General features: G+C 39.1%; 1 protein-coding gene and 1 non-coding gene across 2 annotated transcripts; both read right to left on the reverse strand.

The window, feature by feature from the left end:
* Positions 1 to 870: 870 nt before the first annotated feature.
* On the reverse strand, positions 871 to 1305 carry LOC145588763 (uncharacterized). The gene has a single exon (XM_081645368.1). The coding sequence runs from the start codon at positions 1303 to 1305 to the stop codon at positions 871 to 873; it is 435 nt and encodes a 144-aa protein (XP_081501494.1).
* A 2874-nt stretch (positions 1306 to 4179) lies between these two features.
* LOC145590327 (small nucleolar RNA R71) lies at positions 4180 to 4286 on the reverse strand. The gene has a single exon (XR_014101952.1). It is a non-coding gene; the product is annotated as a small nucleolar RNA R71 (small nucleolar RNA).
* Positions 4287 to 18134: the final 13848 nt, after the last annotated feature.

Genomic DNA, 18134 nt, shown 5'->3' on the forward strand with positions numbered 1-18134 from the left:
CAAAATCCATACTTAAGCTAGAACATGCTTAATAACTCAAGAACTTTGCATAATCTAGTGAAATTGAGCAACAAAGTAACAAACTTGAGAGTTATACCACAAGAGGGAAGCTGGAACTCAACCAAGAACACCCACGAGCACCACCTTCGACCAAGCTTTTCCAACCACGAAAATGGTGGAAATTGGTTATTTTGGAGAGAGAAAGTAGGAATTTCGTGAGAAGAGTGAATAAATGTGATGGATTTGGTGAAAAATCAAGGTAATTTGTGAGTTATGGGTGAGATTTGTTGAATTTGAGAAGTTAGGGTTTGAGTTTGTGAGGAGAGGAAGGAGAATCAAGCTTGGTATGTGAGAAATGAGGGAAAAATCGGGGGAAGAGAAAGAATTTAGCCCCGATAAACCCAGCTCTGCGCCCGCGCACAGCATTGCGCGCCCGCACACAGATCGCGCAGAAGGCGCGCAAAACTCTCTGCCTCAATTCTTAAATTGCCATTATTCTACGCAAGTTCTCACAGGGCTACGCGCCCGCGCGCTTTCTACCCTGCGCGCCCGCGCACAAGGCGCGCACAGGGCACGCAGATCTTTCTGCCTCGATTTTTCTTCTTGAGCATTGCCTGTGCGCGGGTTCTCACAGGGTTGCGCGCCCGCGCACAGGGTCTTCAACATAGCCTTGAACTCTAATCTTCTTCTCTCATCATTGAACTTGAAAAGTCTCGACCAAATAATCCAAACACCTATCAACCAAAATAACGAAGGTGAGACCAAAAAAAAGTAAGAAAACGGAAATAAGTATAAAAAGAGTTAGAAACACGGGTTGCCTCCCGGAAGCGCTTTTGGTTTACGTCGTTATCTCGACACTCCTTGAGTTAATCAAGGAGGATCAAACAGATGATGCACATTAAGATGTGTTGTAGAATTCGGCTTATCAATGGGATGTCCTTCATGATAGGGCTTGAGTCGGTGACCATTAACCTTGAATAGGGAATGCTCGTCCTTGGAGATCTCATAGGCGCCATATGGGAACACCTTTGTAATGACGTATGGCGCACTCCATCGTGATCTAAGCTTGCCCAGGAAGAGCTTCAAACGAGAGTTGTAGAGGAGGACCTTTTGGCCTTCGACAAATTCCTTCTTGACAATTTGAGCATCAAGCCAAGCTTTAGTCCTTGCCTTGTACATGCTTGCACTATCATAGGCGTTTATTCTCAAGTCTTTTAACTCATGTAGCTGAAGAAGTCTTTGCTCACCCGCACTATGGAGGTCAAAGTTAATTTTCTTGATAGCCCAATGAGTTCGGTGCTCCATCTCTATGGGTAAGTGGAAATTCTTCCCATAAACAAGCTTGTAGGGAGTAGTTCCTATCGGAGTCTTGAAAGCGGTCCTATATGCCCATAAGAAGTCAATGAGCTTAGACTACCAATATTTCCTTGTTATAACCACCGTCTTCTCTAATATGATCTTGAGCTCCCTATTGGTGATCTCCGCTTGACCACTCTGAGTTAGTAACTCAGTTTTATTTATGTCATACAGCGCCCGGTCAAGATTAGAAGCGGCCCTAAAGTTTACAGCTCTTACCTCTTTGGTTTTCTCATTGAAGGGCTTTTTAAGCCCATCCACTCGCAACAGAGCCTGCATCCGGCCAAAAGAATTAAGGCCGTTAGTAAACAGACGGCAGGAAAGAAAAGTCTCATATCTCTGAGTATAACTTGAAAGCATCCTCACCTCCGCAAGGAGAGCCAGTATGGAATCAAAGTTCATGGTGCTAACTCCCTTTATGGAGTCCCGTTGCTCAGCAGAGACGTTCCGGAGCATGTCCTTGGCAATTTTTTTGACATCCGGCGCCTGGGGAGACTCTGCATGATCAACAAATTGAGTGTAAGAGTGTATATACATCCAGCATGAGCAAACAAAAGTTTCCTAATTTAATAGGAGGCTTGATGAGTGTCATTTATGGCACTCTTAGGCTAGGTTTTCTTTGTATTTTTATGCTCGTTTTTAGTCTTTTATGTCGTGGTTTCGCATAATAATGCTTGTTTTACGTGTTTTTGTGTAAGTTTAGAGAAATGTGTGCTTTTGATGGTTTTCTTTCTATTTTATTCATTTCTCGGTTATCTTTTCTCGCTTCTCCGTTTCTTTGACTTGTTTTGTAGGTGTTTTGAGTTTCCCGAGGTTTAATTGTCAAGAAGGAAGCTCGAGCGCATTCAAGGAGGTTGATGGATTTATGTTCGAGAATCCAAACATGCAATTCAAGCTAACTCCGCAAGCACAAGAACCTTGGAAGCAATGCTTTGGCTCGAAGTGTTCAAATGCTTGGAAGATAAAGGAGCTACCCTTCTCACGAGCATCGCCTCTAGTGCACAAATGATAGGGATGCTCGGGAGCGCGAAGATTGATCAAGCAAGAGAACGAGGCAAGGCCACAAGCACCATGCAGGGGTGCGCGCGTGCGGCATAGGTGGTGCGTGCGCGCAGACCCAATCGTGCGCGCACGCAGCCTGGGTGGTGCGCACGCACCAGGCGCCTCGTTCCCCTTCGCTCGATTTTCTATTTATACCCTTAGACTTTTCCTTTTTTGGGGGACGACTTATTTTTGTACTTGACATTTATTTTCTAGAATTAGAAGAGAGAGAAAGTAAAGAGAGAAGCTTAAGATTTCTTTATTGTACTTTAATTTGATCTTTGATTTCTATTTGATCTTGGATTTCTTCTTCAAATCAATGAATGTTTGAGAGATTTCTTTCCTTTTAATTTACTTTTATTGCAATTTCCTTTAATTCTTGAATGTTTGATTTGAATTCCGTTCTTTGCTTTAGGAGTTGTTGAGTGATTGAATTTCTTCTTGATTAAACTTGAAATGAATATGATTGTGATTGAATTTGTTTTGTTTCTCAATTTCACCATGATTAGTGAGTAGATTAGTTGCTATGGAGAAGGGGAAGCATGATTGATTGATGATTTTTACTAGTTGATGATCCTTGATTGATTGAATTGTTGCAATTAAATTGGTTGACATAGTTGTGCATGTGATTAATTAGATTAGGAGTGATCAACATATAAGATTAATCTAGATTACATTGCAAATTTTAATGACATGAACCCTTGATTTGATTCTGATTTTCCTAGTTAGCCATTCATAGTGAACCCTAGCTTGGCTTATAGGAGATAGCTTTTGGATGCGAGTCAGAGTTCCAAGCAATAGAAAAGCTCTATCGTTTGTCCTTTGTAATATTTGAATTGATTGAGTGATCCATCAATTAGCATAATCATTGAGCTTACATGTGGAACCTATATCCCTAGTGTTTAGTATATTGAATTTTTCGATTTATCTAGCTTTCTCGAAACCTTAGTTACTAACCATATCTTTCTACAAGACCTAGGCTATAGCTAGCACCTACTCATTCCTTTGGGTTCGACCCTTGACTTACCATATACTCGTATTAGGTTGGTCGAGTGTTTATAAATTTTGTTTGGCTCTAGGAAAGGGTAGAAAGCGACCTACTTTTCCTTACGTCAAAAATGGCGCTGTTGCCGGGGAGTGATTTTGGTGCTTTATTATAGTTGTTGAGTCTATTTCATCCTTAATTGAAAATACAAAAAGATTTTTCTTTTAGGCTACAATTGTAGCCGTGTTTCTAATCATTTCTTTTAAGATTGCATGCATAGAGCATGTGGTCGTTCACTAGTGCCATTTGATCCGAAAATTGAGATAACTATTGCAAGGTTAAGGGTTGCTAGACGATCTTTGAGCCCTAGCACTTTAAGTAAAGGAGAACCACAACAAGAAGAACAAGCAAGAATGGGAGAAAATCCAAGGGTGGCGTTGAAAGAATTGGGGATTCCCGGTGCATATAGATTTGAGAGTGGGATTGCTCCACCTACAACAACAGCGAATGACTTTGAAATAAGGCCGGCAATGATCACTTTGATAGAGAGGCGACAATTTAATGGGGCCAATCATGAAAGCCCGCCAAATCATCTTAAGGAGTTCGAAAAATATTGCAATACTATCAAGGTGAATGGAATTTCCCAAGAATTCATCCGTCTCAAGCTCTTTCCCTTTTCCCTCATAGGGCGTGCCTTAGAATGGCTAGACAAGGAGGTCAAGCCAAATTCTCTAAGGACGTGGGACGAAGTGACCAAGAAATTTCTATCCCGTTTCTATCCACAAAAGAAAACAGCGAAGGCTAGAGCTTTGATTCAAGGTTTCAAGCAAAAGCCTAGTGAGAGTCTCTATAAAGCATGGGAGAGATACAAAGAATATGAAAGAGAATATCCTCACCACGAAATTCCTACTTACCAAATTATTCAAATTTTCTATGGAGGCCTTAGTCCTCAAGGAAAATCATGTTTATATGGAGGAGCCGGAGGTCCTATCATGAATAAAACGGAAGAGGAAGTGGTAGACATAATTGAAAACTTAGTGAGGTATTATAGAGATTGGAAAAATGGAGAAAGAGAGTCAACTAGCAAGAGTAGCACTTCGATGTACTCGGTTGATCATCTAAATGCAATCAACAATTTATCCTCACAAATGAAAAACTTGGGGAAGGAGATTTCCGCTAGCAAGGCGAAGTTGGAAAGTGCTACCTACCAAGTTTCAAGTCTTCCCTCCCAATCTAAGTGGAGAGGTATGTCTTCTAATTCTCAACCCCCTCCCTCTTCTAGTAACATGCCTATTGGATGCTTGTTTTGCGATGATTGTGGATCGTATGATCATGATGTTTCTAATTGCCCTCATGCATGTATGGATGTTTGTGATGATCAAGATGGAAATGTGAATGAGCATGTGAACTATGTGTCAAACAACAATGATTCTAGGTTTGATAATCAAATAGGTCAATGGAATAGGAATTACGACAACCATGGCAAATTTGACAACTACAACCAAGGTGGTGGTAATAGGAACCATGGGAACCAAAATTCCCGAGGTAACTTAACAACCAAGGTTCTAGTAGCCAAAATCAAAACCAAAATTATGGTAATCATAACCAAGGTTATGGTAACCATAATCAAGGTAGAGGTAATTGGAACAATCAAAATAGGGGAAATTTTCAAAATAACTCTCAAAGGGGTCCCCCACCCAGATTTGCTATAAAGACCCAAAATGATAATTCCTATTTTTAATCCCGTTCTTCTTCTCATAGGACTAATTTGGAAGAAATCATGAAAACCAAACAAAGTTGATGAACACTTACATGGCCGTAAGTGACAAGAAATTTAATGAAATGATGACTCATAATAAGATGCTTGAAAACCAAATTTCTCAACTTGCTAATGCTTTAAAAGACCATGCTAGTCCTTCTTCTTTACCTTCTCAAGGCCTAGATCCCAAGAGACCGGTCAATGATATTGTTACAAGGAGTTTTAATGTTCTTAAGGAAAGTTTGCCTAGGAAGAGTGAGACCAAGGAGGCCACAAAAGTGGTTTTGGTAGAATATGAGAGAGATGGTGCATCTTTGAGTGAGGTTGAGATTAAGAAACCTAGTGAGGTAAGAGTGGATAAAGAAATTGTGAAACCCAAGCTTCCTTATCAACAAAAATTCATGAGACACAAGTTGGATGAAAAATTTGGAAGATTTATTGACATGCTCAAGCAACTTCACCTTCCTTTACCATTTACCGAAGTTGTCACCCAAATGCCCAACTACGCAAAATTTCTCAAAGACATTTTGAGCGGTAGGAGGACTTGTGATGTTGTATTGACGGTGAACTTGACCGAGAATTGTAGTGCAATTATAATGAACAAGATGCCACCTAAGCTAAAAGATCTCGGAAAATTTTCCATCCTTTGTGCCATTTACAAAATGCAAATCGAGAATGCTTTGTGTGACCTAAGAACTAGTGTTAGCCTTATGCCATATTCGGTATACCAAAGAATTGATCTAGGGGAACTCTTACCTACTAACATCACTTTGAAATTGGCCGATAGGTCAATAAAGTAACCTAAGGGTAAGGTAGAGGATGTCCCTTTGAGGGTTGGGAAATTTGTTATTCCGGTGGATTTTGTGGTGCTTGAGATGGACGAAGATGCTAACATTCCTATCATTTTAAGGAGATCATTCCTTGCTACTTGAGGTGCTTTGGTAGATGTGAAGAGTGCTAAAATTTCACTCAAAGTAAGGGATGAGGTGATAGAATTTTACTTGAATGATAGTATGAAGTATCCAAGTTCTTCTTTAGAAAATTGTATGTTGATTGATTCTCTTGATCATGTTGTGTCTTCCAAACATGAGCAATTGATTACCTCTAACGATGCTCTTGAGAATGTTTTTTTTAATAAGGAAAAGATAGGTGCTCCTAGCAAGGAGATGGCTTTGTATGAAGATGTGCTCAATAGAAGCCTTGAGGATGTTGAAGCGCAAATGTGTATGAGCATTTTTAGCCAAGAAGCATTGCAAGTGGCTACATCAAAGAAAGGTAAAGGTGTTCCAATGGTTGAGCTCAAACCTCTTCCATCACACCTTAGGTATGAACTCTTGGGACCCAACTCTACTTTTCCCGTGATTCTTAGCTCTTCTTTGAGTGAGCGCCAAGCTCAAGTTTTGTGTGATGTTTTGAGAAAACACCAAGGTGCTTTGGGTTATACCATTGATGACCTCAAAGGTATAAGCCCCGCTTTATGTACACATCACATAACCCTTGAGGAGGGTACTCTACCTTCTATTGAGAGGTAACAAAAGCTACATCCCCAAATGGGAGAGGTCGTTAAGAAGGAGATCACCAAACTTTTGGGTGTGGGAATTATATTCCCCATCTCGAGTTCTAGGTGGGTCTCCCCCGTTCATGTTGTCCCAAAGAAGGGAAGCATAACCGTCGTCGAGAATGAGAGAGGTGAGCTCATTCCAACGAGAACGATCACGAGATGGAGGATGTGTATAGACTATAGACGTTTAAACACATCCACCAAGAAAGATCACTTCCCCCTTCCTTTCATTGATCAAATGCTTGAGAGAGTAACAAGGCACAAGTTCTATTGTTTTCTTGATGGTTATTCGGGATTTTTCCAAATCCCTATCCACCCGGATGACCAAGAGAAAACAACCTTCACTTGTCCATATGGTACATTTGCCTATAGGAGAATGTCGTTTAGCCTTTGTAATGCTCCCGCAACATTTCAAAGATGCATGATGAGTATATTTGGAAATATGTTGGAGGAGGAGATGGAAGTGTTTATGGATGATTTCTCCGTAGGAGGTGTTTCATTTGAGGCATGTCTTGAAAACCTTGAGAAATGTTTGGCAAGGTGTGAGAAGGTGAACTTGGTTTTGAATTGGGAGAAGTGTCATTTCATGGTGGAGGAAGGCATAGTCCTTGGCCATAAGATTTCTCACAAGGGGATAGATGTGGACAAAGAAAAAATTGAAGTTATTTAGAAACTTCCACCTCCGGTCAATGTGAAAGGATTGAGATCTTTCTTAGGACATGCCGGGTTTTATAGAAGATTCATCAAGGATTTCTCGCTCATTGCAAAGCCCCTCAATGATCTTCTTCAAAAGGATGCCAAGTATGTATTTGATGATAAGTTTTTGGAAGCATTCAATAAGTTGAAGAAGGCTCTAATATCTACTCCTATTGTTCAAGCCCCAAGATGGGATTTACCTTTTGAGTTGATGTGTGATGCAAGCGATTCGGCAATTGGAGGTGTCTTTGGTCAAAGAGTGGAAAAGAAGCTTCATGTGATCTATTATGTGTCCAAAACTCTAAATGGTGCTCAAAGAAACTACACCACAACGGAAAAGGAGTTTTTGGCTATTGTTCATGCTTTTGAAAAGTTCCGTTGTTATTAGTTGGGTTCTATGACCATTGTCTTCACGGATCATGCGGCTCTCAAGTACCTTTTTCCCTAGAAAGAATCCAAGCCTAGGTTGATCCGGTGGGTGCTTGAACTTCAAACTTTTGATATTGATATTAGGGATAAGAGTGGAGCGGAAAATGTCGTGGCGGACCATCTCTCTCGTCTTGAGGATTCTCAAATTCATGATGATGGTTCTCCAATTGAGGATAGGATGCTTGATAACTTCTTATATGCCATTTCTTGGTAGAACTCAAACACCGTGCTTTGTGGGCAATCAAGAAGATAAACTTTGATTTGGCAAGTACGGGGGAGAAAAGGTGGTTAGATCTTCATGAGCTAGGGGAGCTTCGATTTGATGCTTATGATTGTGCTAGTTGTTGAGTAATTAGGTTTTGATGATTGTAAACTAATGATGAATATCTATCTAATGTGTTTGTTAAGTTGTGCGTAGAAAGAACAAGTTATGCTTGGAACAGGATACAAGGAACTTGAGCAATGTCAAGTATATATATAAGGAACCTGAGAAAATATGATAAGCAATAGAGAAATAAGAACAATGATGAGTGTCATGGTTGATAAGAATGATGATGGCTAAAGAACCATGAAGGTAACTATGTAAATAGGTGTTTGCATATGTTAGCTTCATGAGGTAAGTACAATATGCATACATGAGTTGTATATGTGTAGAAGTATTTACATAAGCTTTAAGTTTAGTTAGTTCTCTCACTTGAAGTTTGTTTATGACAAACAAACTTCAATCTAATGTTTCTCTTAAGTGTTTATGTGAAGACCGGAACTGACTTAGGTGCAGTCAATGGGTTGGAAAATAGAAGAGGTCAAGAGGAACAAGAGAGAATGAATGAATCTAAAGAAGGTTCTTCCACGAGAACCAAACCATGAAAGAACCTGAAGGTATTCTCTAACAAGATCTAGAAGGAACTTTCGGCAGGCTTTCCTATGAAAGCCGGAGCATGTTCCCTAACAGGAACTTGAAGACAGCAAGTTAAGGAGTTGACTTGGTCTGCGTTGAAGATAACAAGTTCCAGTTAGGAACTTGGCCTGAGGTTCCAGAAGTGGAACGTTGCCCCAAGATCTAGAATACATCAATACTACAAGATTCCAGATCAAGAGTTTCAAAGAAACAACATGAAGACGGAGAAATCGAAGTATATTGCTCTAGGATTCATGTAAGTATGTTGGACATAAAAGTCAGTCTGGAACAAGTCTAAAGAACCAAGGTGAACTCATGATAGTCAATGAAATTAGAGTTACTGACTTGTTAGGAACTCAGAGACTGTCAGAGTTCCAGAACCTAATCGAAACTTAAGTCTGCACGTCGTTAAAGGTCGGTTTAATGATATAAATAATATTTACCTAATACGTGCATATCTTTTAGGTATTTGGTTTTACAGAATAAGGATTTTTTATTTTCTAATAAATCCCTTTGGAAAAAGATAACTTATTTTTGGAAAGTATTTTAAGTAAAAATAAGTTTAGAATAAAATATGATTTTATTAAAAGTATATCTTTGAATAAGATAAACTAGTATATTTGGAAAATATAAGTTTGGAATAAAATCTGATTTTATGATAAGTATATCTTTTTAAAAAAATAAGCTAGTATATTTGGAAAATATAAGTTTGGAATAAAATCTGATTTTATGATAAGTATATCTTTTGAAAAAGATAAGTTAATATATTTGGAAAGTATATGTTTTAAATAAAATCTGATTTTATAGCAAACATATCTTATTATAATTGACATAATATATTCTTAAACAAAAGATATATTTTTGGAAAACTTATTTTCAGTAAATATCTTTTAAACATATCTTTTGAGAAAACTTATCTTTTACGAAAAGAATGATTTGGGTGTACTATAAATATGCTCATATGTATTCATTCAAAGTCGAGGATGATGAAGCTTGGTGGTCGTGCTTAATGGTTTCATCCTTCACCAGGAAGCTAAGTCAAACCTCCAGGTCAAAGTTCCAGTCAGGTTTGGTTTCAGTTCGTCCAGTAAGTTCCAGACAGATCTTGAGTGTCCAGCATATTAGTTTTATCTCTTTATTCATTGATATGTATTTAGAATTATTCTTTGAGATCTTGTAGTTGGGAAAAAGGGTTTTGAGTGTTTTTTGTATTGGGGTGTGAGAGTTCGTGAGGATTCTTGTTATTATAATTGTATTGTTAGAGTGCAATGTGTGAGCTTCTAGGGTGAAGCCAATTGAGCTTCTAGTGAGAGGCCGAGTGGGAAGGAGTACGAGTGAATCTAAGTGTGGGACTTAGGCTGGGTAGGATAGGGTCCTACTGTGTAGCAAGATCATTCTGGAACTTGTGAGTAAAGGTTTGTTTTATAATAGGTTTGTAACTTGGTGTTTGCCCTATTATAGTGGATTGGTTTGGTTTGAAATCCCTTGGAGGGTCGAGGTTTTACTTCCAGTTGGGCCCTGGATGGTTTCCTCGTAAAATCCGCTTTGCATTGTCTAAGTTCCTAACAACAATCAGTTTTATATTCCGCGAAAAGTAGGCACTAGGAACATACTACAATTCACCCCCCCCTCTTGTAGTATATCATCTGAAATAACACTAGTATTTACAAAGCTCGTTCTAAGGAAACTCATGATATGCTTATTGAGAAGAAAGAGTTTTGTGTTGGTGATAAATTTCTTCTCTACAATTAAAAAATGAAATTGTTTCCCGGAAAGCTCATGTCAAGATGGAGCGGTCCTTACTTGGTTAAGAATGTCTTTCCTAGTGGTGTTGTAGTGGTTTCAATGATGGATTCTTCGTCTCCGTTTAAGGTCAATGGCCACCGACTCAAGAAGTATTTCGATGGTGCTTTTGTTGGCCTTATTCACATATTGCTTCTCCGACAACCACCTTAATAGGTGGAGAACGTCGAGCTATGACGTTAAACAAGCGCTTCCCGGGAGGCAACCCGGTTTTCTAACCCTTTTATTTTGATTTTTCAATTATCTATATTTCTTTTATCTTTGAGAACTTTTCTTATTCTTCTTTGTTTTCTTGATTTTAGGTACCATGAGATTGGATTGACGAAAATTTCCAACAATTTCGGTGTTAATTCAAGGTTTCATAAGGTTTGTTAAAGTTAGGTGAAGGAGTTTGTGGGGGTTACTGTAGGGAATATTTCAAGCCATTAACCCCAAACTTGAACACCACTGTGATCATACACTTAAGCATGGTGGCGTCCAAAGGGAAGGAAGCTAGAGCAAAAGAGTCGCCAACAAGTTTTAGGAACTTGTAAACCGTTCACAAGGTGAAGATTACACCCCTTAACGATCCATGAGATCGTCAACTGCAAAAGGTCTTGAACCAAATAGGGTTCGGGGATGAAGGTACAAATCCAACCTAAAAGAGATTGAACCTGCCCTAAATAGGCCTCTACTTCATTCTTCTCGTATTCATGTGCGCTTTCTGACTAGCATGCAAACAATAGATTAACCCTAAACCTGTTTATCTATGTTGGTTGAATTTAATGCACAGGAAAACTATTATTGGCGATCACTTGAATTATAATCATATTAACTCTAAATAAGATTATTAATTATCTTATTAAGCGTGATTACAAGTACAAATTCCCTTTAAACATGCATAAAAGGCGCGATCAAGCAATAACAATAAATAATTAGTATCAAGCAACATAATAATCATCATAACAATCATAATCATGTTAAAGCCAAAGCATAATAAAAGCAAGATCCTAGGCATGATGCTAACAAGATTAATAACAAACCCTAGCATGTCACTAAGCAATAAAGATCAAAGCTTTAGCCCTAACATGATACTAACATGCTATTAGAAAAGAGTAAAAGGCACGCTAAATATGCTACTAGAAAGCAATAAAAACATCCTAACATGATACTAGGAATTAAACAAATTTAAACATGATTTCTACAAGAATAGAGCAATAAGACTACATACTTAGATGCCTCGTGCCTCTTTCTAATAACAAAATATACGCGTTAGTAACTTCAAGGAAAATATAAAATCAAACAATCAAATTAAATAATTGAAAGAGAGATTTGGGACCAAACCCTCAGAAATTATTAACCTTTCATGTCTAGGGCGAAAGCAACTTCGAACTCGGCTAGGTTTTTCTAGATCTCGTGAATGCGGAATTTTGTTTGTGAAAAGCTAGAGAGAGTTTAGAGAAATAGGTGATTGATGATAATTGATTAACGATTAAAAATGGAGGTTCAAGACCCTATTTATAAGAAAACAGTCCGAAAATAGGTAGAATTTGATAAGGAATAAAACTCCACTCTGTCGCTGCAAAACCGACCTTGTCGCCAGGCGACAAGGTCTGTCGCGTGGCGACGACGACAAGCCTGTCGTTTGGCGACAGCCTGGATTTCTACGCGCTTTCAAACACGGAGTGCACATATGAATCAAAATTGATTTGTAAAGTCCGTATGAAAACTGAAATCGTATTTTTCATAAAATAATATTTTATTCCAAATAAAACTTTATCAAAATCTAATTATTAATTCTAATTCTATTAGGACTAAAGAGAACCTTCTAGATAATTCTAAAAGACTATAATTAATTCTAATAACTTTAGGTATAATAATTAACATTGGGCCCTCCCCTAGATCATTGGGCCGCATGTAAAGATCAAACCGGGCCCAGTTTAGTATTTTGGCCATAACTTCCTCATTATTCTTCGGAATTGGGCTTATAATATATCGTTGGAAAGCTCTTTGCAAGCCCCATCCAACTACACTATTATTGGACCGTTGTCATGGACCAAACTAAACTGGATTGGCTGCTTTCATAAAATAGAGTTTTTTTCAAAAACAGAAAGAAAGAATTTAATAAAAACCAACTGCAACACTTGACCTTTTACACTCTCACCTTGTTCGATAATCATTCGACGCAAAAGGTATTCATCACTAAGTTTGGTTTTGGGGAGACACATTTGGGTGTCTACAGTTACATGCTCTCGTGTTTGCATTTTCATGAATTTCTCCGCATTTTTGAGTGATTTTTGAACTATTTTTTTATGATTTTTAAGCACTCGATCATGACGCTCGTTAGCGCCGATGAGAGCGCAAGCACGAGAGCATGTTCAAGGGCAAAAATTTCTCCCCTAAGCCTTTATTTGGTGCGCACGCATTATAGGTTGCGCGCACACAACAAAGGGGTCAGAAATTTTTGCCTATTTTGATGAAAATTGAAAAATTTTTGAGCCCCCCATTACCCTCCTGGTGCGCACGCACCACCCAGCCTGCGCGCGCGCATCAAGGGGGTCAAACATTGGCTCGCATTTTCGTGCGTCTCAAGCCAAGCAAACCCCCCTGTTGTAGCTGGTGCGCACGCAACACCCAGCTACGCGCACGCATCAGCCGCAGCAGCCCCCCATCTTTTATGCTCTTCTTCTCACAAACCCCCCTTTTCACTCCATTTTCTCTCTCCCCGACTTCCCCCTTATTCCACCACTCACTCTCCTCTCTTCAAACCCTTCCTAACCCTTGAAAATTCACACAAATACACCTTTTTAATTTCATTTATTCACAAATTACATTAAACCATAATCAAATCTTTTCAAAAACAACAAAAAATCTGAAATTTTCGAATTGGAATTCGTAAATTTGGGCTCAAATTCGACTTTTAAAGGTTTTGTTTTGGTGCTTGGAACTTGACTTTTGGTGTTCTAATTATTCTATATTCTTCAAATTGTGCAATTTGCAAGTAATTCAAAGCTTCATTGAGGTATAATTTCTCACTTTCTAGTCATCTTCTTCCTCATTTTTGAAGCTTGAAACCCTTATTTTTGCTTTCATGGCAGAACTCCATTGTTGGTTCTTTCAGCTTGTATTTTGTGTTGAATGATGCTATTGGATGTTAAATTGAAGCTTTTTCATGATGAATTTGTATACCTTGCTTGAATCCTTGAATCACCATTGTTGGTCATTTTCTCTTTCATGGGTATTGTATATGATAGTTTCATTTCTTTGATAATTCAATGTTTTGGGATTAATTTGCATACAATGATTCATGATTTGGTCTCTTATGTCCAATTTTTCCTTTACTTCATGACTAGTTGCTTCAAGCTTATGTTTCTATATTCATGGCATAGTTCATGTGTGACCATTTCTTGTTTCATTTTTAATTGAATTATATTTGTGCTTGATTCTTGAGAAATTTCTTATGAATATTCTTGAACACTGATAATTGTAAATCAATATCTCATGAATTTCTTTGCTTCTTGTAGATGGCCCTTATTCGTCATAAGAAGCGTGCTAGATCAAGTTCAAGCAAAGCTCGGCATGTTGTTCCACCTCATCCCGAGGTAGTAGAAACGTATGGCATTGAATTCTCTAAAGAAATGCATTGGGATATGTTCAAGCAACTTACCAAGAGGAAGCTTAAGTCGAAAAGATTCTATGATCAAGCAACTACCAAGCTACTTGGAATTAATGATGACGTTCATTACCTCGCCAAGAACCTCGGTCTTTTAGAGTTCTTGGATTTGAGTGCCCCTACCTGTGCTAGGGTGACGTATGAGTTTTTATCATCCCTAGAAGTGGTCCGAGAGACAAGTGGTGACTCTTCCAGAACTTTGACCTTTCAATTATTCAACAATGATCATCGGTTGTCGGAGTCACAACTTTGTTCTTACTTCCGGTTTCCTTGGGTCGTCGATGAAGACCATCTTGTCTATCTGGCCAATGGTAAAATGGCTAGTGACCATGGGTATGATGAACTCAAGTGGTGGCGGCGTATCTCCGATGAAGGGAAATATGAGCCTCAAACTTCCAAGTTCGCATCGATCGTTCATCCGGCAATGAGATACTTTAATCGTATTCTCACCAATGCCCTATGCTCTAAAGACTCTTTAGGAGCTATTTCCCGTGAGGAACTTTGTTGGCTACGGATTGTCGACTAAGTGTTGCATGAGATCGAGCTTGTAGATTTCACTCAAGATTTGATCAACCGATTTCTAGACATCCGAGATGGTGTTTAACTTTCGGGGAGCATCCAAATTAGAGGCATGATCTCTATCCTCGCACTTTGCCTCAATGACGCATATAAAGATTTGCTATGCGAGCTCCCTCCGATAGTCGACCCTCGAGAGAGGACACCTTCTCATTTCCTCAATGTTTACGCCCTTGTAAACCAAAAATTCATTGATCGTACCACGAAGCAAAATATTTTCATATGGAAGGTATCCCGAGTGAAGGATTGGTTCTTGTTTCCGAGCAAGGAGGCTACAAACCGTAAGACGAAAATGGATTCATTGACTTGAGACCTCCAAGATGCAACATCGAACCCTCTCTTCGGAAAAAGACTAATCATGCAAGGACCGCCTCCAGTGATGCTCTCTCGACGGATTTCCAAGCTTTACCCCCGGTTAAACGGGGAGGTACTCCTATCCCTCCTTCTACTTCTTCTTTTACATTTGATTTATCTACTATTCATGCCAAGTTAGATTCCATCACTAATTCCTTTGGGGCGGAATTCTTCTCTTGGCTATGATTTTCATGCTAATCAATTGTATGACTACCATGTGAGGAGGGGGGAGATTGAACCTTACTTGAACTATCCACTCCTCCCGGTCCAACAAGGACCTATCCCTCAATGGGAACCCTTTGACCCATCCATCAGACCTAGACCTTGTTACCCCTATCGGGAGGGTCCTCACATCCATCCTAGTGCTATTGTTGGCACTACCCCGGCCACTTACGACTATAAGCGGCCCGGTGGTTGCGATTATACTTATGATCCCGCGAACCCTATACCTTTCCCGAACCCCGAGACTTTTGGTAGGTGGGGATTATCGGGCGAACCGATTTTGGATGATTGGTCTCATTTCTTAGAGATGGACCGTGCTAGGAGGGAAGGGAGGTTAAGGGGAAAATCTCCTATAGAGGTGAGTGAAATGGCTAGCTCGGTTCATGTCTTAGAGACTAGTAAGGGGAGTTCTCACTCTACCCCTTACCATAGTGCGAAGTGAGACTATTGTGGCTCCCCCCCTCTCTTATGTGCTATATATGATGTTCTCTTTTGCCTATATGTTATTAGGTTTAGAGTTTGGGGGGTAGTTCATTTCGAGCTTGGGGGTGATTTATGTTGTTTGTGTGCTTCACTGTTCCCCTCTTCACTTTCATAGTTCACTCTTGGTCTCTTTTGCTTTTGGTATTGATCACTATGTATCTCTTGCTTCTCTGATGATGATGATGATGTACTTCTGCTGATTTCTCTGTCCAGTTCTTGGTATTGTTGTTTGTTTCGCTGATCGTTGTCTATTGTGTATCTCTACTTCTATATGATCATGCTTCCTGATGATGATTGTTTTCTATCTTGTTTCCTAACGTTGCTTCTATCTGATGATTCTGTTTCCTGATTTCGTTACTGAGCCCTATTCTTGATGCTATCATATATTATTTAGCTTTGGTAAAATTGAAAAAAAGTGAAAAATACAAAAATTCAAAAATATTTTGATGTACATGTTTCTCCCTATTTTAAGCATTCAGGACAATGCATTGTTCAAGCTTAGGGGGTGTTAGTTTGTTTTTGTTTGGTGACTACTTGGTTTTGGTGTTGAGATTTGGCCAATATTTGCTTCACAACTTAGGTGTACCACCAAATTCTAAATTTTAAGCCTTCCCTCAACCTTTTGCTCTTACGTTACAACCTTTGGGAAAGCCATTTGGACCTAGTGGTTGAGTCATATACCGAGGGAGGGCATTATGAGTTAAAGCCTAAGGAAAGGGGATGCAAAGTCAAGATGTCAAGAAAACCTCAAATCTATTATTTTTCGGTTCCTTCGAGGAACTATAGAGATGCTCTAAAAGAACATTTGAAGCCAATTGGGAAAATGTGCTAAAATTGTTTTTAGATGAAAGTGAATTGCGTTTTGGTAGTTCTCTATACTTACCATGTCCTATGTTTCAATCAACCCTCAATATCTTAGAACGTGCTTACCTTTGTTGTTTTAGAAAGTTTGATATCCTCTCGTGTTTTGACCATGTGCAAAAGTCCATTGTATAAGCATCTCTTTTCCTTTTAAGTTTTAATTTTATTTTTTCTCTTTTTATGCTTTGCCTCCTTTTACTAAAGAGTTATGGGTTAATCTCTTAGGAAACCCTTACGAGAGCATTACTCGTCCTCTAGAGCAATCTAGAGGTTTAAATGGCTTGTCAATTATTGCTAAAATTGACCATGATTCCTACGAAAGTGAGTTAGTGTACATCCTTCTATTCTCTAGTATTTCTCGTTTCTTGCTTGCCTAAACAGTGTCATCATATTATTTTAAGCTTGATTTTGTTTTGCTCGAGGACGAGCAAAAGTTTAGCTTTGGGGAATTTGATGAGTGTCATTTATGGCACTCTTAGGCTAGATTTTCTTTGTAGTTTTATGCTCGTTTTTAGTCTTTTATGTCATGGTTTTGCATAATAATGCTTGTTTTGCGTGTTTGTGTGTAAGTTTAGAGAAATGTGTGCTTTTGATGGTTTTCTTTCTATTTTATTCATTTCTCGGTTATCTTTTCTCGCTTCTCCGTTTCTTTGACTTGTTTTGTAGGTGTGTTGAGTTTCCCGAGGTTTAATTGTCAAGAAGGAAGCTCGAGCGCATTCAAGGAGGTTGATGGATTTAAGTTCGGGAATCCAAACATGCAATTCAAGCTAGCTCCGCAAGCACAAGAACCTTCGAAGCAATGCTTTGGCTGGAAGTGTTCAAATGCTTGGAAGATAAAGGAGCTGCCCTTCTCATGAACATCGCCTCGAGTGCACAAATGATAGGGATGCTCAGGAGCGCGGAGATTGATCAAGCAAGCGAACGAGGCAAGGCCACGAGCACCAAGCAGGGGTGCCCGCGTGCGGCATAGGTGGTGCATGCGCGCAGACCCAGCCGTGCGCGTGCGGCATAGGTGGTGCATGCGCGCAGACCCAGCCGTGCGCGCGCGCAGCCTTGGTGGTGCGCATGCACCAGGCGCCTCGTTCCCCTTCGCTCGATTTTCTATTTATACCCTTAGACTTTTCCTTTTTCAGGGGATGACTTATTTTGTACTTGAAATTTATTTTCCAGAATTAGAAGAGAGAGAAGCTTAAGATTCTTGATTGTACTTGAATTTGATCTTTGATTTCAATTTGATCTTGGATTTCTTCTTCAAATCAATGAAAGTTTGTGTGATTTCTTTCCTTTGAATTTACTTTTATTGCAATTTCCTTTAATTCTTGAATGTTTGATTTGAATTTCGTTCTTTGCTTTAGAATTTGTTGAGTGATTGAATTTCTTCTTGATTAAACTTGAAATCAATATGATTATGATTGAATTTGTTTTGTTTCTCAATTTCACCATGATTAGTGAGTAGAT

The sequence above is a fragment of the Chenopodium album genome, chromosome 17, assembly GCF_948465745.1.
Source record: "Chenopodium album chromosome 17, dcCheAlbu1.1, whole genome shotgun sequence".
Taxonomy (NCBI): Eukaryota; Viridiplantae; Streptophyta; class Magnoliopsida; order Caryophyllales; family Amaranthaceae; genus Chenopodium; species Chenopodium album.